Raw genomic sequence first — 22,927 nt, 5'->3', positions numbered from 1 at the left:
GGCACTCCCATCAATCCACGCAGCCGCGGAGCAGACTGCCCTGCGCTCGAGCCGGGGCCCCGGTGCGTGCTGGCCCTGTCGGCGTCCGGCGTTTGCGGTGCTGCGCGCGCCGCCCCTCCATCCATCACTTGACCGCCCTCCGCCGACCGCCGACAGGACAGCACCTGGCCGACGGCGAGCGGCTGCCGCTCGCGGCCGACATCTACCGGCGCGCCGCCGAACTAGCGCCGCACGAGTACGAGATGGTCTTCAACGCCGCCAACATTCTCCGCCAGGCGGCGCGCAATGAGGAGGCCGAACACTACTACCGCATCGCCGTGCGCCTACGCCCTAACGTGAGAACCGCGGCGGAGCACTATCCATTTGCGCACGGACGAGTTCAGAAGCGTGGGTTTGAATTGGACTCCGGCATAGACTGGTCTTCAATGGCTGGAACACTAAGGCTTGAGCTTCCTGCGCTCATACAACTGAGCAGAAGTGCGGCGTATCATCCTAGCAGCGGGAAAGGTTGCGAGTGATAAAAGAACGTCGAGGGTCTCACTGTTTGCCATATTTCCCCGCCGCAATCTTTCAACGCATTTCGCGAGTCGTTCGTTGTCGAGAGCGAGTGCCGGAGGTTGTTGGTGTAGGCACGCTAGTGTTTGTCACCCGGCCCACCTCATTTTCTTCTACGCTGTCCGTCCCGTTCGGCAGGAAGCCACGAGCCACATGAACCTGGGCGCTATGCTGCACGTGAACGGCAAGCTGGTGGAGGCCGAGCAGTCTTACCTGGCGGCCCTGCAGATCAAGCCCGACGACCAGGTGAGAAGGGCAGGGATCCCCCGCCGCTGCCGCCAGCGCCACAGGCCGGTGGCCGAGACGGGCCGGCCGGCTCGCCACGAATGCGCCAGTTCAGGCTGTCCCTGCCGTGAACCTTCATGTGAAGGATGCACCACTTATTTTTGCGGGAGCGGCATTCAACACTAGACGTGTGCAAGGACGTGGTAGACGACAGATTGCGTTGTTTAGCCGAGTGGGCTTGATGCGGTGGTTCTGGACGACGTGCGCCGACAAGCTGTTGTGCGCAACTGACGCGTGCTTGTGCCGCTTGCAGATCACCAAGACCAATCTGCAGAAGCTGCGACACCTGCTGCCCAAGGCGAAGCGGGGGAAGGGCGCCAGCTGAGCGCGACGCCGCCCCCGCCGGTGTCGAACAGCGCTCCCGTGATTCCAGCTGACCTGTGATTGTCCGGCCGGCCCGCCGTCTCGGTTCGGTTCGCGGCAGGGCGGCGCCTGACTGCGGTCCAGTCGCTATTTATTCGGGCCTGTGGCTTGGCTTCCGAGGGCGCGCGTGCGGCGAGCGCGGCGCGCCGGGCTCGGTTTCGGCGCGCTGCGAGCTCCGCGGCGGCGGACGGCCGCGGCGGAGGGGCGCGATGTGATGTGCGGACTCGTTCTCTTGATATAAGACCAAAGACGTGTTATGTTGCGAGCGTAATTAATCGGCAATATCTGGAAGGCGGCTAGTTAGTGACGCATGTTGATGGATGCAGCGAGATTTTATTGCGAAAACATATAGCGACTGTGCAACCAACTGTGATGCTAGATGTAATAAACGCTTTGACTGAGAACAAGGTATAGCAGCGGGTTTGAACGTCGTTACAAGTCACTGTAATATGCGCCGTGTGCTCGGCGCTCCGGGTTCAGTTTCCCCACGGTCTGAAACATGGCCTCTAGACATATTGGCTTTATATGCATACATTAACATTGTAAAAAACGTTCACACTGCACGCTTTTGTCGTACGCTTATCTACAATGATCAGTGCTGCCCAGGCCACAATGAGATCTATCAAACAAAACAGGGACAGACGGAAACCCCAGAGTACACCACATGAGACTTGTGAATGGAGGATGACCGGCGCGCATGAGTCAAGTCACTTGCAAACACAATGGTGTCGGTGCATTGGCGCCCGCCTCTCCCCCACCTCGGTTATGCGTCGAACCGAACCGCGGCCGTAAAACAACGCAATACTGCTCTAAAACAACTGGCGGACAACATGAACGCATGCTAAACTCCAGCTATAGGTGCAACTCCTGTACAGAGATAATACAAGCTCCATGCACCTAGTCACTATGCATATGCTTACACGTCAGGCTCTTGATCGGGAAGACCCATACGACCGCGTCCCGACAGGCTCCCCTGGGTAGTTCCAGCGCGCGCAAACGCTGGCAAACTCTAAGACCTGATGATGATAATCGCACGTTCGCGCGTGTCCGGCACAACATCGGATACAAAATAAAAAAAAAACGCAGGGTATCACAGGTAGTTGTACGCGGCGGAGCCGGCCGGCCTGCCGACCGGCGGCGCCCGCGGCCGGCGCGCGGCCCGCTAGAAGAAGGGCGACCTCGACACGCCGCCCGGCGGCTGGAAGCCGGGCGCCTGGCGCAGCGACGGCAGGTGCGGGTAGCCGGGCGGGTAGCCGCCGGCGGCGGCGCCCATCAGGCCCATCATGGCGGCGCCGGCCTGGTGGTGCAGCAGCAGCTCCTCCTGCTGCCGGTAGTACTGCTGGTACATGGGGTCGGAGGTGAGCGGCAAGCTGCGCGAGGCGGCGCCGAACGGCGACGGCGGCAGTAGCGACGCCTGGGAGCTGTGCGGCGAGCCGGCCGCGCCGCGCGCCTGCCCGCTCATCTGCGACAGCGACGCGTGCGTCTGCGAGAAGTTCTGGTGCGCCGGCTGCGGCGAGCGCGACTGGCCCAGCAGGTAGGGGTAGGTGCTGCCGCCCAGCGAGTGCGCCTGGAAGCTGGAGGCCAGGCCGAGCGGGTTGTAGCCGGCGCCGGCCACCAGGCCGCCGAGGCCGCCCAGGTTGAGGCCAGACGCCGACGAGCTGGTGGTGGTGGCCGCTTTGCTGCCGCCCGACTTGCCGCCGCCCTCCAGACTCTGCTGCTGCTGTTGCTGCTGCTGCTGCTGCTGTTCTTGCTGTTGCTGCTGCTGCTGGAATGCCTTCATCGTCTGCTGCTGCTGGTGGTACAGCTGCATGTGCGGACTGGCCATCTGCTTGAAGTAGGAGACCGAGTTGGCGTCCCACGAGCTGGGAGACATGCTCGCGGTTGAGACGGCCGCCTGCTGAGCCAGCTGCTGCTCGGCCACCTTGTTGGCCAGCTGCTGCTGCTGTTGCTGTTGCTGCTGTTGCAACTGCTGCTTCTCCGCCTGCTGCCTTTCGCCGGCCATCTTCTGTTGCTTCTGTTTCTGCTCCTGAATGAGCCGCACCTGGTGCTCGAGCTGCTGGCCCTTCTGGCGCTGCAGCAGCTGGCGGGCGGCAGCTGCCGACACGGCGGCCGCCGCCGTCTCCTCGACGGTGGTGAGGCTCGCACCGGCCGTCGCCTCCTTGTCGCGCGCCTCCTGCTGCGGCAGCCGCGTCACCAGCTGCGACAGGTCGGCCAGGTTGCCGGGCAACGCGCTGGCCAGCTGCTGCTGGTAGCCGGCCGCCGCCGCCGCCGCCGGCTGCGACTGCGGCTTGCTGTGCGCCTGCTGGTACGGCTGCGGCTGCTGGGCGGCCGGCTGCGGCTGGGCGTACGCCTGGCCGACCAGCGCCAGGTCGGCCTGCACGCGCTTCTTGAACGGGAAGCCAGGCTTGTCGTCGGCGGGCCGCAGCAGCGCCGCCGGGTCCGGGCTGGCGAGCGAGGGAGCGGCGCGGCCTGGCGGCCGGCTCGGCGGCGACATCAGCTGACCGGCCGCCTTGGCGGTAGCGCCGGCTGCCGGCAGCTCCTTGTGCGCGCCGCCGTAGTAGCCGGAGAAGGCGGCCGCGGCCGGGCCCTACCTGCGGGCTGTTGGGCTGGTACGCCGGGCTGCCGGCCACCGAGGCCGGCGAGTGCGTGCTGGCCACGGAGCCGGGCCGCCGGTACGGCGATTTGTCCGGGCTGGCCGTCTTCTGCGTCATGTCCTGGTAGAAGCCAGGCTTGACGCCACCGTTGTACTTGGCCGTGTCGAAGCCGGCCGACGGCGGCTGCTTGGGCGAGAAGGCCGGCGACTTCTGGTACTCCATCGCCGGCGACACGATACCACCGTAGCCGGGCGTCATCGGCGACTTCTCGCTCTCCGAGCTGGTCTGGTAGAACGGCGACTTGGCGTCCGGCTGCGCCGGCGACTGCGAGCTGGCCGACTCGAGGCGGCGCTTCTCACTCTCGAGTCGCTGCGCCTCGCGCGCCTTCACCTGCAGCCGCGCCTTCTCCAGCTCGTCGTCGTCGTACTTGTACGGGTCGGCGTCGGGCGCAGGGCCGGGCGGCTGCGGCGAGCCGGCCCGCTTCCAGGCGGACGTGGACGGCGAGGCCGGTTTGGGCAGCTCCTCACGCGCCGCCGGCGTCGCGGCCGCCGCCGGCGCCGGCGCCTCTTTCGCCGTCGCGGCCGCCTCCTCCGCCGGTTTCTTCGCCTCCTTCGGCGTGGGCGGCGGCGGGGGCGGCCGCGGCGTCTTGGGCTCCTCCCGCGGTGACGGCGACGGCGGCGGCGGCTTCTTGACGCGCGCCAGCGGCGCGGGCGGCGGCGTCGGCTCCGCCTCCTTCTGCGAGCGGAACGCGTGGAACCAGGCGCTAAGGTTGGGCGTGGCCGTCTTCCGCAGCACGGGCAGTTCGCGGCCCTCCTCGGGCTCGGCGATCAGTCGGAGCGGCTCGTCGTCGCCGTCGCCGCCGCTGCGCCGCCGGTCAGGCGGAGCCGGCTCCGCCTTCAGCCGGCGACCGACCATCTCCTCCCAGATCTCTGCGCCGGACTTGTCGCGCTCGACAGCGCCGCCCAGCACCTTACCCATGGTCAGACCGGGCCCGTTGGAGAGCAGCGTGGTGCCGCCGCCGCGCGACTCGCGCACGCGCGAGATCAGCTGGCCCAGCTTGGCGCTCTCCTCCTTCGATATGGAGCGGCTGTTGAAGAGCGGCTTGGGCTTGGCCTGCTTCTGCTCGGCGGCATCCTTGAGCGCGGCGTTCTTCTGCCGCAGGATGTCCTGCGGCCGGATGCGGTCGCGGCGCTTGTCGCGCTCCCGCGGCCGCAGCTCGGCCTCGGCATCGGAGCCGGACGACGGCCGCCGCGCCGGCAGCGGCTCCGGCAGCGTGGCGTACTCGTCATCCGGCTCCAGCTCCGGCTCCGGCTCCGGCTCCGGCTCCGGCTCCGGTTCCGGTTCCGCTTCCGGCTCGGGTTCCGGATCTGGTTCCAGCCCCGGCCTCGGCTTGGACTCCGGCTTTGACTTGGGCTTCGGCTCTGGCTCGACAACCGGGCTGGCCGGCGTGGCCGGCGTCAGCAGCGTCGGACTGATCGCCTCTTCCTCCTGCAACGGCAGCGAGAGACCGCGTCAGCACGGACACGGTCGCTGGCTGGCGGCGAACACGGCCAGAGACGTGGGATAGAACACACAGACGTAAAGGGGTGCCTCCAACGCAGGAGAGCTCATCAGCGACTACGGTATGAACAGGTGCAAAGCACAACTGAGCACGCAGAGCGCAGCATGGTGGCAGGGCAGAGCACAGTCGCGAGTTCGCGAGCATGGTGGCCAATGGTTAGGGGACTGGAAAGGCAGTTAACGGCGCGATGCCAGCCCGGCTTCACAAGCGACGGTACACAGTGAGGTAAAAGATGAAACGCAACATTGCTGAGGATGAAAACTAACAAAAGCTTATAGCCCAACGAAAATTTCACGCTCACTGCCTGAAGAATATCGGGAAAGTAGGAGCCGAAGAATGACACCCAGCATACCCTGCTGTCAGCAAACGACAACTCTACACGGATCGAACCTTCTACAGCAAAAGCAACACACGAGACAATTCCCTATCCTACCAAAGCTGAGGAACGTCGACATGTCGTAGTAGTATTTTCTGGGGCTTTCGGGAGCTTCGCTAAAAGTCCACTTAAACTCCACGGCACATAACACAATAGAGGCCCTTCGGCATAACAATTTTGTAATCCATAATGCCAGCAAAGCCACAGAAGACTGACTCACACAATGAAGTCTACGTATTCCACGCACAGGGATGCCCAACAGAGACCAATACACATCCACACACCCACGTCACTGCACCCACCTTTTCGACGCTGTCCACTTCTTCTGGCACGGTGTGACCCTTCTTCTCCTTGCCGTGCGTTTTCCTCTTCTTCCGCTTGCTCTCCTTCTTGTCCTTGCTCTGCGAGCGGGACCTCTTGCTGCCCTTCTCCTTGCTCTTGCCGGGCGGCCGCTCCTGTTCCGCCGCCGGCGCGCGCTGTTTGCTCCTGTCCCGCTTGCCTTGATGCTTCTCGGGCGCCGGCGCCGGCGCCGACTTGGATGGCAGCGGCAGCGGCGCCGACTTGGGCGGCGGAGGCGGCGGCGGCGGCGGTGGCGACGGCGGGGGCGCCCTGACCGGGGCCGACTTGACTGGCGCCGCCGGCCGCTGCGGCGCCGCCTGCCGTTCTGCCTTCTTCCGCCGCATTTTGGCGGCGAATATCCGACCTTGGGCGATCATCTTCTTGGGCGACCCCGTCTCGCTGTCGTCGTCGTCGTCATCATCATCCTCGTCGAGGTCCGGGCCGGCCGGCGGCGGTGGCGGCGGTGGTGGGGGAGGGGGCGGCGCAGGCGCCTCCGGTTCCGTCCGGCCGGCACGACGCCGAGAGCTCATCTCGGCTAGGCCGTCGATGAATGAGTCATCGTCCATGTCGGACACGTCGCTGTCGATGTGCTGCGACTTCCTGCGGCGGTCCGCGCTCTTCGAGCCGCGCTTGCCGCCTTTTCCCGGCCGGTGACGCTTCTTCTTGTCCGCCTCCGCCGGCACCGGCGCCGGCGCCGAGGGTGGCGGCGGCTCGGCGCTGGCCGCCCGGCCGCGGCCCTTGGCCTTCTTCCTCGCGGCGGCCGGCGGCGGCGGCGGCGGCGGCGGCGGCGAGTGGCCGCGGCCCGGCGCCGGCGGCGACGCAGCCGTCTTCAGCAGGTCCTCGAACAGCCGCTCGGCGTCCTCGGCCGTCGGCGGTTTGGAGCGCGGCGAGCTCAGCAGCTCGTCGTCGCTGTAGTCGATGAACATAGCCTGCTTCTTCTTGCGGCCGCGGCCGCGGCGACCCGGCTCGCCGCCGTCTGCCGCCGCCGCCGCCTTGGGCTTGCGGCCGCGCTTCTTGCCCGGCCCGGCGGTAGCCGGCCGCGGCGACGCGCGCCGCTGCTTCGGCTGCACCTGCGACACGTCGATGAAGATGTCGTCTTCGTCCTCCTCGATGTCCAGGTACTTGTGCACCGCCTTGCGGAACTCGCGTTCGATGTTCACCACCATCTCCGTGTACTCTGCGGGTGGTGAAAGAGGATGAGTGGCCTCGCGCGAAGGACGAGCCCGTCTCACGACAGACGGACACCACGACAAAACGCTAACACAAGCGCAGCGTCCAGAAAATGCAACGATCCTTTTCGCCGCAAAAGTACCAAGCAGCTAACGCATTTGTCAACGAACATCATCGCGGGGACCATCCCACGACGGGGAGAGAGGTCTCCCAAACCGGATAGCAAATACATAATTCAAAATGTCTCATTCACCCTGCAAATGACGTCTCCAGACAATGCTTGAATCACCAATTTACTAGGCGTATTTGGCCAGCACAGCTTAACTCAGCTTTAACATATACAGTAGCGTCTACGCACTCCTTGCGTCAACCAAGGACCAAAGTGCAATGCGCGTCCCCACACATCCAGTCGATCGCATCACCCACCGTTCTCCAGACCGTTGTACAGCTTGCAGTTGTCGACGATCAGCTTGAAGTCGGCCTCGAACTGCTCGCGGGTCTGGTACACGCCCGCGTCCAGCCGACTCTCCAGCTTGTTGAGGTCCATGGGCCGCCGGATGACGGCGTAGTAGTTGGGCGCGTACTCCTCCTCCACGGGGTCGAGGAAGGGCCAGGCCTCCTCGTGCGCCTTCACCGCCTCCAGCGCCTTGTACATGCCCACCCGCAGCTCCTCGTCCGTTTGCAGCACGCTGCCGGCGCACAGCAGACGGGCGCTTTCAGGCGGGAGCTGACCCGCGCCCACCGCCCGAGGGCTGGGCACCCACACCGGGCCGACAATCGGCGACGCGGGCGCAACATGACCCAGCTACTTGAAGTGGCCGAAAACCACAACGCCCTGGCAGAAGATCAATGATGGCGCGTGCCAGCAGTACCAGCTACATCATATGTATGCCATGTTTAGCTGGGGCGTCGTTTTCCACACGAGAGGTAAGCGGGGCACATGCCTATCCCTCTCCCTCTTCCGCCCCCCCCCCCCCCCCCCAGGTAGGCCAGGATATCCAGCCATTGGCAAACCATTGATAAGATAACAGTGATGGTGATAATTAGGGTTTTAGGGCGCGCCGACTACTAAGGTAATTTTGTGCTCCCGACAAGAAAACAGAATCAAGTCTTTGTTCTCATGAGAAGTTTTCATATATTCCACGCCTGCTGTTTTTCACTGTCTTCCCAAACACCAAGCACGAAGTCTGACAGGCTACCTGCGATCAAATAAACGTGGCATATATCCAGGTCGATGGATCGTTCCAAAATACTACGTTATTCTGTGCTGTGCCCAAACCATCTACTTGAAACGCCGGTGCCCCCCCCCCCCCCCCCTCCCCCATGTCCAACCAACCAGTAACCCGCCTGTCCCATCGCATCATTTCAAAGGTCGCCGCGGAGCACCCACCCAACCTAAGCGGTCGGCCCACGCCTACCACACCCACCTGGCTGAGCTACGGATCTTGCTCGCGCCACCGACGGGCGCCGCCGGCACGTGCGTCTCCTCGGCGTCCTCCTCCAGCGCCGAGAGCGGCTCGTTGAGCGAGCCCAGCGAGTTGTTGGTGCGCCGGCCGACGAAGCGTCGCTCGCCGGCCGCCGCATTCGAGTCGTCCCGCAACGGACCGCGGGCCTCGTCCGACGCCCGGCGCGCCTTCGTCGGCCGGCCGGCCTTGCTCGGCGGCGGCGCGTCGGAGTCGGAGTCGGAGAAGGCGGCCGGCGGCGGCGCCGGCCGGCCGGCCAGCTTGTTCTCCTTAGCGCTCTCGCTCTCCGACAGGCTGTCGCTGATGTACTTGCGCGACGCCTTGGTGGGCACGGGCGGCCGCGGCGGCGGCGCCACGACCGGCGGCGGCGGGCGCGGCTCCTTGCGGCGCGCGCGGCGCCGCTCCGCCGCCGGCTTGCGGACGGCCGGCGAGCCGCGGCCGACGCCGCCGCCGGCGGCGGCAGCCGGGCGGCTGGAGTCGCGGGCACGGCTCCGCCGCTCGCCCGAGCTGCCCACCTCACGCGCCTCGATCATGGCGATCGCGCGCCGGATGAAGCTGAAACGGGAGCGCGTGGACGTCAGTCGAGGTGGCACGATTCCAGCCGTGGTCCCGCGCAGCCAAACAGCACCGCGACATCTCACCGATGATAAAGCAAATCTTCTCAAATGCCTTTGGACACTACTTACTGGTAAAAGATGTCATTTATCAAATAAAGACAAAAAGTGTCACTCAATCATCAAATACAGGCAAATGTGAGCAAAAACTGTTCCACGTTTGACATCGAAAACTACCAATAGAAAGGAAACGATGGACAAAATATATAGGAAGTAACAACCTCCTGACGCAACACCTCGCAGCCACCTGTCCATACTTACGCTTCCTCCTTCTCCCGCTCGATCATCTCGCGCTCCTCGCGCTCCTTGTCCACCCGGGCCCGCTCGGCCTCGCGCTCCTCCTCCGAGTCCACCTCCACCATCTCCTCCTTGGGCCGCTTCTTGGGCTTGGTGGCGTCGGCCGGCTCGGCTCGCTGCCGCTTGCTGGCGCCGAGGGGCGACGGCACCACCGGCGCCTCCTCCGGCGGCGCCATCTCCTGCCGTGGCGACACTGACGCCTTCCTCGCCGAGGACCGATCCTGCTTCGCCGACTTGTCCGGTCGTGCAGTCTTCTCCTGCTTCCCGACCTTCTCAGGCCTTGGCGAGGCCGGCGGCGGCTTCCTGGCGGCGTTTTCCCGCTTCGGTGACGCCGACGGCGCCCGCCTGCTGTCCGGCTTTGGTGAGGACGAGCTGTTCTTCTTGGTCGACGCCTTCTCTGTTCTGGGCGACGCCGGCGGAGGCTTTTTGGCATCTGGCCTCTCCTGTTTGGCAGACGTGACCGATGATTTCGTTGAGTCCTTGTGGGCAGCCGTGGCCGCCGACTTTTTCGTCTCTACCTTTTCGAGTTTTGGAGAGTCGGCCACCGGTGCCTTTTTCGCCTCTGCCTTCTCTTGCTTGGAAGCCGAAACGGACTTCTTGGAGTCGCCCTTCTCCCGCTTCGCAGGCGGCGCAGGCGCCTTCTTAGCCTCCGCCTTCTCGCGTTTGGCGGCCGCGGGCGACGACTTCTTGTCGTCCTGTTTGTCGTGGCCAGGCGACACAGGCGGCGGTGGCCGTGGAGGCTCCTTGGTCTTCCGGCCGCCCTTGACGGTCTTGGACGGGGCGGCGGCGGCGGGCGGCGGCGGCGAAGGCGGCGGCGGGGGCGGAGCGACGGCGGGCGAGGCCGGCGAGGGCGGCGGCCGGCCCCGGGACGACTGGCGGCGCGGCCCCATCTCCAGCTGACGCTTCTTCTGCAACAGCCAGTCCACGGCAGGCGTGAGACGTGGAGGACGGCAGGCCATTCCGACATATCGCAGTCTATGACACTCACTGATGTTAAAACATCAAACACCCCGCAGAAGATGCTCGGACAAGTTCAAAACAGCTAATTCGTTACCGGAGAGACGGCAGCAAAATGCTACCAGAGGTTCATTAGAATGGACACCACAGCCCTCTTGAAAATCGTCGCAGCTCAATCGTCGCAGCTCAGAAAATCAATCAACAGCCCCCACTTCCTCGTCTTCCACTACTCCTCTCTTGACTCTCACCCCCCCCCCCCCCCCCCCCCCCCCCCCCGCCCCGCCCGCCACGTGACCCGCAGTCCGTCGGGCAGCCATTCTCACCTGCAGCTTCTGTTTTTGCGCGAAGAGGCGCGGTATCTCGGGCAGGAAGTCCTCCTTCAGCGTGTGGTAGAGCTCGAGCTCGAGCGGCGAGCGCGAGCGGCTGTACGAGTCGGCCAGCTGGCGCCAGTCGTCGGCCGTGAAGCAGACGCACCGCCAGCCGGGCTGGCGCGCGCGGCCCTTGTCCTCAGCGCTCTGCCGGCGGCGCGACAGCAGCACGGTCACAGGTGCGAAGAGAACACCGGGCAAGCCGCCGGCTGCGTTACGACCCGGACAGCGTGAGACAGGTAGGCCGCGGGGAGCAGCATCACGGCTGGACAGGGACGAGGAGCGACGCCGCCGCCGGGCCTCGTGGAGCAGCATCACGGCTGGACAGGGACGAGGAGCGGCGCCGCCGCCGGGCCTCGTGGAGCAGCATCACGGCTGGACAGGGACGAGGAGCGGCGCCGCCGCCGGGCCTCGTGGAGCAGCATCACGGCTGGACAGGGACGAGGAGCGGCGCCGCCGCCGGGCCGCGGGGAGCAGCATCACGGCTGGACAGGGACGAGGAGCGGCGCCGCCGCCGGGCCGCGGGGAGCAGCATCACGGCTGGACAGAGACGAGGAGCGACGCCGCCGCCGGGCCTCGTGGAGCAGCATCACGGCTGGACAGGGACGAGGAGCGGCGCCGCCGCCGGGCCACGGGGAGCAGCATCACGGCTGGACGGGGAACGGCGCTGACGCCGGGCCGCGTGGAGCACCACTTATGCTGGGACGCCCGGACAGACGCGTGGAACGATCAGAGCAGTACCCCAGCAAACAGTGCAAGGGACGAGCCAGAATTCACATATGATATTGCGTAGCGCTTGCATGCCACCAATGCGTGCGGCGCCACGATTAGTGGCCAGAGGGCTTACCAAGCGAGAAACGAACACTAGAGTGGCGAAACAGCTTCTATTCCACGGCTTCTCGCGTCAATGTCTTCACGCTTTAAGGCGGAACATTATGCAAAATGGCGACGTTTCCGATCAGGCAATTTGCAGTTTGGTCTTTAGGTCACAATAATTCAGCACGTAGCTTAAAATTAAAAAAATACGGCACCAATTATGCAACACAACTTTTGCAGCACCGTCCTCGAACGACACGCGCGGTTAGCGAGCTTCGTATTGCCGAAACAAACGCGGACTCCAACGCAAGCAGTGCAGTAATCAAAGATAAGACACGTGGGAAAACCTTGCACCACGGCACTGCTGCAGCAACGATACGAAACAAATCTAATAAACCCTCCTTTGTTCCAAGATAGCAAGCGTGCCCGGTGCAATCAAGCCGTACTTAGCCAAGCAGGGTGATTAGTGTAGTACGGCACGAGCCGTCGCCAGGTGACGGGACGTGGCGTCGCCCCAGGCGCACGATACCCGCCAGCAGTCAACACTAGTACATCCGGGCGATCCCACACAAGTGCCAAGGGAAGCCCCTCATCACGCAACAGCTTTAACGCGCCTAACGCTGGTGTCAGCGACCGAGCACACTGGGGCTCCGTAAGTCACTGCCGAACGCAGTGCCTAAAATTTACATCTATGATGTCACAGGCAAGCGCACCAGGACGGCCCTACGCTTCTGCGTCATCACGCGTTTGTGACGTAGCTGACTATGGCGTCATAGGTTACAGCCACAGGTCGATACTTTTCCAATGAAGAGCTGAGACCTGGTAGACGACCTGAAGCCCTAATCACCCGCTCATACTGTGGACTGCAGCGGGAGCGATTCCCAGGCGGTGCGGGGAAGCGGCCGTACGAACCTCTTTGTAGAGGCGAGTTCCATAAAAATACCAGTAGGTGGCACCGTTGTCGTCGTGGCCCAGCGGCTCTACCCTCAGGCTGTCGGCCTCGAGATTCTGTAGCATCACACGGAGTGGACAAACGCCGTTAGAGTATTCATCGCGTAGACAACCGCCCAACATGGCAGCAGGCATCCAAATCACAACCAAACATAACTATCAACACGCACTACCTTCGGTCACAACCCCACACCGCGTTCCGCAGTGCGGCGTCGTCTCTACCGACCCATACATCCCCCGTCCACCAGACGGCCGTGCCCCGCCGCCAGACACGTCCCCAACCACCAGACGGCTGCGTCCCCGCCGCCAGACACGTCCCCAGCCACCAGACGGCTGCGCCCCCGCCGCCAGACACACCCCCAGCCACCAGACGGCCGTGTCCCAACCGCCAGACACATCCCCCGGCCACCAGTCGGCCGTATCCCAGGGCCGCCAGACACATCCCCCAGCCACCAGACGGCCGTATCACGGGCCGCCAGACACCTCCCCCCCCCCCCGGCCACCAAACGGCCGTGTCCCACCGCCAGACACATCCCCCGGCCACCAGACGGCCGTGTCCCAACCGCCAGACACACCCCCGGCCACCACACGGCCGTGTCCCAGCCGCCAGACACACCCCCCGCCACCAGACGGCCGTGCCCCAACCGCCAGACACACCCCCGGCCACCACACGGCCGTGTCCCCAGCCGCCAGACACACCCCCGGCCACCACACGGCCGTGTCCCAGCCGCCAGACACACCCCCCGGCCACCACACGGCCGTGCTCCCAGCCGCACAGACACACCCCCGGCCACCACACGGCCGTGTCCCAGCCGCCAGACACACCCCCGGCCACCACACGGCCGTGTCCCAGCCGCCAGACACACCCCGGCCACCACACGGCCGTGTCCCAGCCGCCAGACACATCCCCGGCCACCACACGGCCGTGCCCCAGCCGCCAGACACACCCCCGGCCACCACACGGCCGTGCCCCAGCCGCCAGACACATCCCCCGGCCGCCAGACAGCCGTATCCCAGCCGCCAAACACATCCCCCGGCCACCAGACAGCCGTATCCCAGGGGCCGCCAGACATCCCCCGGCCACCAGACTGCCGTATCACGGGCCGCCAGACACATCCCCTGGCCACCAGACGACCGTGCCCCGGTCGTCAGGTCACCTTCAGCAGGTCGATGACGTCCTCGGCCTCCAGGCGCAGGTCGCACAGCAGCTGGAGTACGGTGACGCGCGCGCGCAGCGGCAGGCCGTAGAAGTCACCGGTGGCGCCCAGCGGGTTGTGCACGCTCGGGTCCTCCTGCGGGGCGGCCCCGGTCACCGCTCCGCCCAGTGGCACGACAGTCAAGCCGAACGGCGACACCCACACAACGCAAGACCAAGTGCAAACGGAACGAAAGCGTGCATGGATGAATGCCGGAATACGATTTCTAAACTTTGCTTGGTCATCGCGAGTGCATTTGCTGGTTCGCGCCGAAGAAACACAGACGTGCACACTTCACAATGCACGCCGCGGGGACTGCATTTTCGGTGTCCTTGCGGGACAGCATTAATCCAGTGACTGCTGTCAGGGTGCCCCCCGTAGCAGGCATGACTATAGCGGATCTATCACGGCTTCTCGGACCCGGCGGTTGGATGCCTGCTCTAGTGACCCGAAGCCACGACGTGCCCTCGAGCTGCGTCGCCCGATCCGAGGGACCACTGAAGGTGGCATCCCACCTTCCTTGTACGTATCACTTATTGTTACGTCAGACGCGTAAGATTTTATCACCAATAACTGTTCTCGAAATCCTCTGAATAGCTTAGAATTTCCATTTGAAGCAGTCGACCCTGCGGGCGAAATCCCATTTGACTCCCTGCCCACCACTACGAAAGCAAAACATTTAATTTGCCTTTCTCTTTTCCACATGTGTGTTCTGTAACGTTTGCAACACACATATGTGTCAAAATGTTTGTGTAATAAATGCTACGAAAGCTCGAAACATCCAGCTTAGACGAAACGACTCGCGAGCATGAAGTTATCATCCCAGGAATCCAATGAAACGCTATACTACGGCCTGGATTTACCCGTATTTGGGACACTCCCTTTGAAGGCAGACCACGTCCGCGACGGTGCGACAAACGGCTGAAATCTGCTCTGGTGGGAGCTGGTCGGAGACAAGTACACATGTAGTCTGGCTCAAAGCAAAGATCTCCCTACATTCGCAAGCGCATTAAACAACCGTGCCTGCGTGTCTGTTGAAGCCTAAAATCCCAATTACATAATGATAGCCTGAGTAGAGCCCAAAACCGCAACCAGGGAACTTCATCAAAGGGCTCAATTATGGCGCAAATATCGGCTTCAAGCAATCAAGGCAAAGGACACCGACGCAACCTCTAAATACGCCTTTTGCAATGCAATACCACGCGACTGACATACCAAGCACTTGAACCTGAGGAGCCGCCTCAGAAAATGTTGCCAGTTGTGCGCCGACACATCGTACTCGGGCAGACAGCCCTGCAGCAGCCTGACCAACAGCTGCTGCAGTAGGGGCGAGTCGTCTCTGTCCGCCAACAGACCCTGCTCCAAGTCCTGCAACACCGCCCGGCATATGGCGCAGTGAGAAGACGGCAGCTCGCACGCCTCGCCGCCGTATCCGACAGCCCGCACGTGGACAGGTCAGGTGCCGGACGGACACTGCATGTGTGTGTGTGATTGAGGCTTTACGACGCACTCAGCTGCTGAGGCTATATGGCGTCGCCTGCCTCTCACCCTGACAGGAAGGGCGGGGACCGCGGGCAATCGAACCCCGTACCTCTGGTTTCCCAGACGCGCAGTGGTTAACGCATACGTGCTAACCACTACACTACCGGCACCCCGACATTGCATGTGCACGTGCTATCCGGTGTTCGGTGGCGACGGTGTGATTATGGCGACCAAGCCTACGTTCACGCCGCAGTATGACTGTGGCACATATTCCAAAATGCCGCATATACATGTACATACGTGTAAGGGCCTCTGTGGAGTACACATGTATGTTACTTACGACAAAGCACAGCACATCATCAATACCAGGTTATTTCAAAATCATTTCCGAATGCCCTAAAAAAGGCAATGCCCACTTGATGCGATAAATTGCATCAATAGGCGTGTGTATCCGATTACTTGCCGACTTACCTCGATATCAAAATCAAGAAGGTTGAAAGCTGCCCGAAACAACGAACAAAAATGGGCAATACTTGGAATCTCCCACCACGTTTGGAGATCTGAAAGACCGGACAACTCGGCATCAGATACAACACAGGCGAGACCGCCCACGGCAACACACTGGCAAGCGATAAAGACGGTACGACCAACACAAACCCAGCGGTCGTCCACAGTATTGCTCCACTTTTGTGGACCGCAGCACGTGCCGACGCATGGCGCGTCGCGCGGCGCCGGCTGTAGGGGACGGACTGAGGGCACACCACTTAGGGCCCCACTGCGGCCGCGTTCAGCCGACGCGACACGGCTGAGGTGTTCGGTGGAAGAGCGGACCCGCACATCCGCCGTCCTGACCCGACAGCTGGCCCCACAGGCGCACTCAGCGCAGCATGGCGCGGACCCGGCAGCCAGTTTGGACTGGTCGTTACGGCGCAAAACGTTAAAAGGTTGAAAGGTTGCTTTAATCACGAGCCGAGGGTGACGCCGACGGCGTGCTCCATGTTTTCTTTCCTGGACGCGCCTCTGCCTGTCGCACACAGCTGCGCGATGTATCACGTGTCGAAGCCAATATTCAGAATATGGGATGGCAGACCTGAAGAGTGGGCAAGCCAGAGCTAACCGCGCACGGCCGAGCATTTCGCACTTCCAACCGCGACTGAATCGGCCTCCAATTTAAACCGGGGAGCAAACTCAACGAACCAGTGCGAAAGCCCGCAAAGTCCAATGATGTAGTTGGGTCGGCGACAACGTTAACTGGCCGCACTCGGATATGGCACGCGTCCGCCGACTGACGACAACCTGACGACCCTTGATCGCACAGGCTCGGTGTGCTCGCGCTTCTCGCTGGCAGAAGTGTCCTCCAAACCGACACTACATCCCATCTGTCCGCTGGCCCGACAGCTACCGCACTGCCTCGGTAGCGCCGACCGCTGGCGTCCGCCCCGACAGCTGTGAATGGGGGAGCGACGACTGATGCCTGGTTTCAGTAGACTTCCTCTGAAACGGCCCTAATTCGGGAAAATGACCACAGCTGAGAGGTCTCGCCCGTCATGGGATGGGAATTCAGGCCTGATTTCAGCGGACTTTCTGTGAAACGGCCCTAATTCGGAAGATGACCACAACTGAGAGGTCTCGCCCGTCATGGAATGGACGTCATGCTAATCGGCAACATGGCGCATCACCCTGTTTGAACGCAAGTCTTCTTTTAAAAGGGAACGCGATGCATGTGGTCACATCCCATTTGTGCCTCCATACTGAATCCTGTACCCGGCGACGTGTCCTGTTAATCTCCTCATCAACCTCCAACTCGCCCATCCGTCATCAACCCGCCACCAACTCGCCCATCCTTCACTCGTTTCACTAGACCAATCCGCTAGACTTTTTCTTTCTGTAACGATCCCGTATGAACGGAGAGGTATGAGCCGCCGGCGGTATCCGGCCGAGAGGGAAAGGAGGACAAACCTGAAATGGGAAATATCTATGATCCAGGAGTAATCCAAGCACAATCCCGACAATATGTGCTAGAACAACGAGCAAAAACCGTCTCGAGGTTGATTCAAAGGCTTTGCTCGCTTTTAACTATGAGAATGCCACACAGGTTCCCATTTCAAAATGTCCCATTGACCATCGACCCCAAGAAACAATATAAATACAGCAATGAGGCCATCGGAATGGCAATACCACGGAAAACGTCATGAGAAAACCCACTGAATTCGATGGCTACCAGCCCATAAACAACTCCATGTTCATGAGCACAAATTCCCCAGATGCCCGGCTGGGATTATTTACTGTGACTCCACAGGTCAACATAGGCTGACTGATGTCAAACTGAGCAGTCAGCACAACACCAGTACAAAACAGCAGAACACAACAGCGCAGACAGACTTCATGCTGCTGCAAGGGTAAGATGATGGAGGAAATACACAAAATGGTATTACAGAGGACTTACAATGTTCATCATTGTACGCAGGAAGGGAAACAAGGAGAGAGGAGGCAACAAGAGGCTTGCTGCAGGTGCGTCACTGCGCGGGATCCAGGAACACGGTTTCGAGGAAGGCTGACCTGAAATGAAAGGTTAACCATCAGCAATTAAACACTGCCCTCCACCAGTGTCGGCCAGAACACTACAACGCCCGCTGATTGAACTGTGGGGCCGGCATGCACCCTGCTTACCACACTGACACATCTGTTTACCATGATACATGAGAATGCCCCCCACAGACCCATGTACTGTTTTTGGAATCAACTTGTGACCAGGGCCGGTTGTGTGGCAAGTTTTCAGCAGTTGCACAAAATTTGAGCTAGGATGACATAACATTTTCTTCCACTCCCAAAACCTTATTCTTTACATTCCAGAACAAACTTCTACACATTCACCACTTGCACGAACTGCTATTAGTCAGGCAAATTGCAGTCGTCAACAACCCCAGTGATACATTGGCCCTAGGCCCAAAATGTCACGGGTGCTGCGTGGCCACACGGCTTAAAACCGGCACGACAGTCGACACGGCTAAAAACCCTGAATTTACACCGCGGCAACCGCACTCAGAACACAGCATGAACCACCTCACATCGCTGGCTGGTCTGCGAGAGTAAAATCCCACCCCAATTGGAATAAAAAAACTCAGCAATTTGATGGCTTTATTGACTGTGTTTTAATGGCATTCACAGAGAGCAGTGATGTTGATACACAGGTTACGGCATCGGCGGCAGATGGAAACAAGCCGCGACACGCGCGGCCCGCAAAGCATTTGTGAAACATAAGGAGACATGGTGCTTGGGATGGCAAACTGGCGCTGTCCCACCTAACGCTGGTAGGCCTACCACGCTAGAAGATGCTTCCTCTTTTCCCAAGCAGCGATATGAAAAGTGAAAGGGTTGTGTCCAAATCGTTAAGCCAATCTCAGATTTTTCAAAGGTCCATAACTTTGCAGCCTCACACCATAAAGGTCAGCATTTTGAATACAAAACTGCAACATCTTCAAAAATTAGCATAACTTCTAATCTTCCATGCAGCACTGCATGCCCAATGTGCCCATTACCCAAAAGTTTCACATGGACTGCTGTTCAAAGATGCATGTTTCAAGACAAACCACCCATTGCTACCTCCAGCAAGACCCCTGAGCATCAGAAATAATTAAAAAAAACAACAATACATTGCTGCTTGAATGCTACTGACAATGATTTGCATCATTGCAACTTCAAACAGGCCAAATGTGTGTACAAGGGTTTTGACATACCAATTAATTACCCAAACTATCCCAAGGTTATAAGTATTGCATGAAAGGTACTTGCTTATTTCATCACTGATGTTAAGGACATCATGGACCTCTATTTTTGTTATGCATTTTGTTGTGTCCCACAATGCCTTGCTGGTTAATTATGTTCATACTGTAGACCACAGATCCTCTGATGCCTTACTGGTATACTCTGTTCACACTGAGCACTGCAATGCTTTGCTTGGTGGTGATTCTAGTACATTCATCTAATACTACCTTTGCACCTATACATTCACCTATACTAATCTGGTGGCAAAATGGAGCACATGTCTCAATAACATTGATAATAATGAGATGTCATGAACACAAATGTAAATGTAGAGAACACTTGATGCAACAGTGAAACAGTTTAACACACATCAGACTAACATCTAAGTTATGTCTTTAAATGAAACAAACAGTCCTGATATCTGAGATATCTAATCCAACCAGGTAGCTAACAGCCTCAGATGGATCTGTTTAGCACATCATAACTTTCTACAGAGAGGTGTTCATTTGTGTTCATTCTTTGCATGACATGGTTACATATATCTTTAATCATGCTTCACAAAATCATGGTTACCTGTGTTAGTATTCAATCATGTTGCATGCAGCTTCACAAACACCTTGTAAAACAACACACTGGGACACAGTAACATTCCTCCACATTGTAAACAAATGGGCAGCCTGTAGAGGATCTGAAAGGACACAGAAATGAGAGCAGATGTTGGGGGACCATGACCAGCGCCAACAATAAGATCCCGTTCACTGGACATGGGTGATGAGGGTGCTTCACACCAATAATGAATCTGTTTGTTGGATTTCTCCTCACTTCTATGCATGAGCCATATTCAAATGCAACACATTATTCTGAGATCCTATGTTCCACTGAAGCATCTTCAACAAACTTAAGAGACTACTTAAGCTATGAATTCAGAGTATCAACTGTGTTATTATGGTCTTGACCAAATTGGAATTTGGTGACCATCCCCATGCCTGTAAGTGTTCTAGTAACCTATCTTAGTCATTTACAAACCTATACATCAAAGGAAATCCTCTGGAACCACAACTATTTTACCTGGTCAACACCACAGCCACCAGAAGGTTGCTTAGCATCCCCTGATGCCCCTGGACACAGGAGCCCTTCATACACCAGAAATTCCAGATCCTTCTGACCATGCCTACCAGCTTCATGACCACTTAAGACCACCTTAGTCACCATCTAGCTATTTTGGAGACATCAACTCCCACCTCAACTGTTCTTGTTTCTAAACCAATTCAGATTGCCTATGTGTGCATGTGCCATTGGAGCTTAACACCACACACAGCTGCTGAGGCTTTATGGCAATGCCTGCCCCTCATTCTTTGCATGACATGGTTACATATATCTTTAATCATGCTTCACAAAATCATGGTTACCTGTGTTAGTATTCAATCATGTTGCATGCAGTTTCACAAACACCTTGTAAAACAACACACTGGGACACAGTAACATTCCTCCACATTGTAAACAAATGGGCAGCCTGTAGAGGATCTGAAAGGACACAGAAATGAGAGCAGATCCCAGTGGTGCCTGCCCTCCCTGGCAGGGAGGGCAGGCACCACTGGGAATCAAATCCTGTACCTCTGGTTTACCAGATGTGCAGATGTTAACACAGATGCATTAGTCGCTACAATACCAGCACCCCTTAGACTGCCTATGAGAGACTTAAGAGTTCCTGAAGCATCATGAAAATGTGCCTATTATGGACTACCCTGTAATTTCAGGGTCCCTGGCCTTTCCAGATGACTACTTTGACATTCAGGATGGTCTTGCTCCTGTCTCCACAGATAACTTATAACTCCTTTTTTGGCCCGGCTATTGCCTGGCCACGCTGGTGTTCACAAGCTGTCTCACGGGTGCAACAATGTCTATGGCCCTTTGTTTCTTCATGCTCCATTTATGGTGTCTTGATGCTTTCTCATGCTGGGAATTCTTGACAGCTGCAATTCAATTCCTATACAGTGTATAATAATAATATGCATATTGTGCATTCTAATCATGTGTCACCTATATCAATATTCACTACAATGCATCACTACAAATTACAATGTGATCCCATTACATGTAATCTGCCTCTGTCATCTGTGGTGAAGCTGGGTCACATGATCCAACTGAATATCTTGGGAGTGATGTTAACCTTTACAGCTGAATTTGATATATCCTACACTTAAATGAAAATAATATAGGTGGATCAGAACAGTCTAGAGAATAAGGTTTTGTTATACCCAAACTATTGTTATTGTGCAATGTTTAGTTTTTAAGGTAAATTGGTGGGATACTGTACAGTATTTAGTAATACTGCACAGTATGTGTAACTATTTTCTTGCCTGCATTCATATGCTAAATATGAATTAATCCACTGATAGATTTATATTAGCATAAAATGTAATGCCTCAAGGGCTGCAAAATATCAATTTTCCCATGATCAACTAGTTGTGAAATGTCATTGCACAGCATGCCTCATGGAGTCCTGGTGTCTTCATAACCTGATCTAGCAGGGCAAAATTACAATTATTTTTTCCTGCAGTAATCACTAACAATAACCAATCCAGCTATACATACATGCAGCTGGGCCCCACAGGCCATCATTACTTAGGTTGACTTGTCTTTAAGAGGATCTGAGGGGAAGCAGTAAAGCTCCAATTGTCTATGAGCAGAGAAAAAGGCCCTTTAGTTTTGAATCTGTCAGACTGTGAGGTTTCCCTGACCCAATTTAAAACATACTTTCACCTTCAGCACTTCCCTATACTGCAGCACAATGATCTTCAGTGCAGAATTGTATTCAGTGTATTCAGTGCAGCCCAATATAAAGGTTGACCAATGCCTGTGACATGCTGTGGTATGGTGCTTCACTTGGCAGGCTGCTGTTCTTGGAAGTCCCCAGTCATATATGATTTCAAACCACACTAATGCTTATACCATCTTCATCATTGTTTTAAAACACATATTGTAACCAGCTACTTTTTCTGTATCATGCTTGATATTTATCCATACTCTACTACAACCTTAAAATTTGTGGGCATGCAATGGCTGCATAGACTAACTTTTAAATTATACCTGTGAAGACATTTGTGGTATCTAATCATAAGGCTCCAAATACACATGAGCTAATGTTTATAATTGTGTTTGATGCCCACAAATGCTGGTGAATTACATATCTAAGCAGCTCCAAAAATAGTGATCATCTGTATTCAGCTTAAAATGAAACAAGATGGTGGATACATGCTGCATTTCTACCACATTTTATCAATAATCTTAAACTTTGGCCTAGTAACTGATTTAGGTCATCACATACTGATGGGTCCTTTTCCAGTATTCATGCTCTTGATTGTGAAAAAATAAAACGCAATTAAGTTTCGATGCCTGATAGGGATTTGTTTTGCTCCGGGAGGCAGTTGTTAAATTAAGCATTCTCATGGGCATGGCAATGACGCGCAAGTTCTGCGCAAACACAACACCGCGCCAATCGCATATGCTAACACAATGCAGTGACCCTTACCTTCCATGAGATTCAATGAAGGTCTAGTTTCTTCATGTTCATTTCCTGTGATCTGCTAAAAGCACGGGGAAGATAGATCAGACTTCGGACATCTACGACGGAAATAAGCGTCGCCAACACAACACACCACAGCGCGGCCTCCCACTGCCGACTTGACACGCATCCGGGAACTTCGGCGCCATGCATTTTCTTTATCGATTGAGACCTTTTTATGCGTGAATTTCACCTAAGGCGCATCAGTAT

General features: G+C 58.0%; 1 protein-coding gene across 1 annotated transcript; it reads right to left on the bottom strand.

Annotated features, from left to right (window-relative positions):
- Nucleotides 1-2,365: 2,365 nt before the first annotated feature.
- On the bottom strand, nucleotides 2,366-22,823 carry LOC119108343 (cat eye syndrome critical region protein 2-like). Its single transcript, XM_037231919.1, has 17 exons — nucleotides 22,685-22,823; nucleotides 15,859-15,947; nucleotides 15,121-15,273; nucleotides 13,867-14,001; nucleotides 12,671-12,766; nucleotides 10,898-11,089; nucleotides 9,582-10,525; nucleotides 9,136-9,261; nucleotides 8,671-9,000; nucleotides 7,670-7,932; nucleotides 6,037-7,250; nucleotides 4,377-5,285; nucleotides 3,795-4,187; nucleotides 3,153-3,283; nucleotides 2,955-3,065; nucleotides 2,654-2,861; nucleotides 2,366-2,401 (listed from the first exon to the last, which is right to left on the bottom strand). Exons 1-17 carry the CDS (start codon nucleotides 22,689-22,691, stop codon nucleotides 2,366-2,368), a joined length of 5,337 nt encoding a protein of 1,778 aa, XP_037087814.1. The 5' UTR covers nucleotides 22,692-22,823.
- Between the last annotated feature and the right edge of the window lie 104 nt (nucleotides 22,824-22,927).

The sequence above is a fragment of the Pollicipes pollicipes genome, unplaced genomic scaffold, assembly GCF_011947565.3.
Source record: "Pollicipes pollicipes isolate AB1234 unplaced genomic scaffold, Ppol_2.1 Scaffold_6686;HRSCAF=7923_pilon_pilon_pilon, whole genome shotgun sequence".
Classification (NCBI taxonomy): Eukaryota; Metazoa; Arthropoda; class Thecostraca; order Pollicipedomorpha; family Pollicipedidae; genus Pollicipes; species Pollicipes pollicipes.
This window is presented reverse-complemented; position numbering and strand designations above follow the sequence as displayed.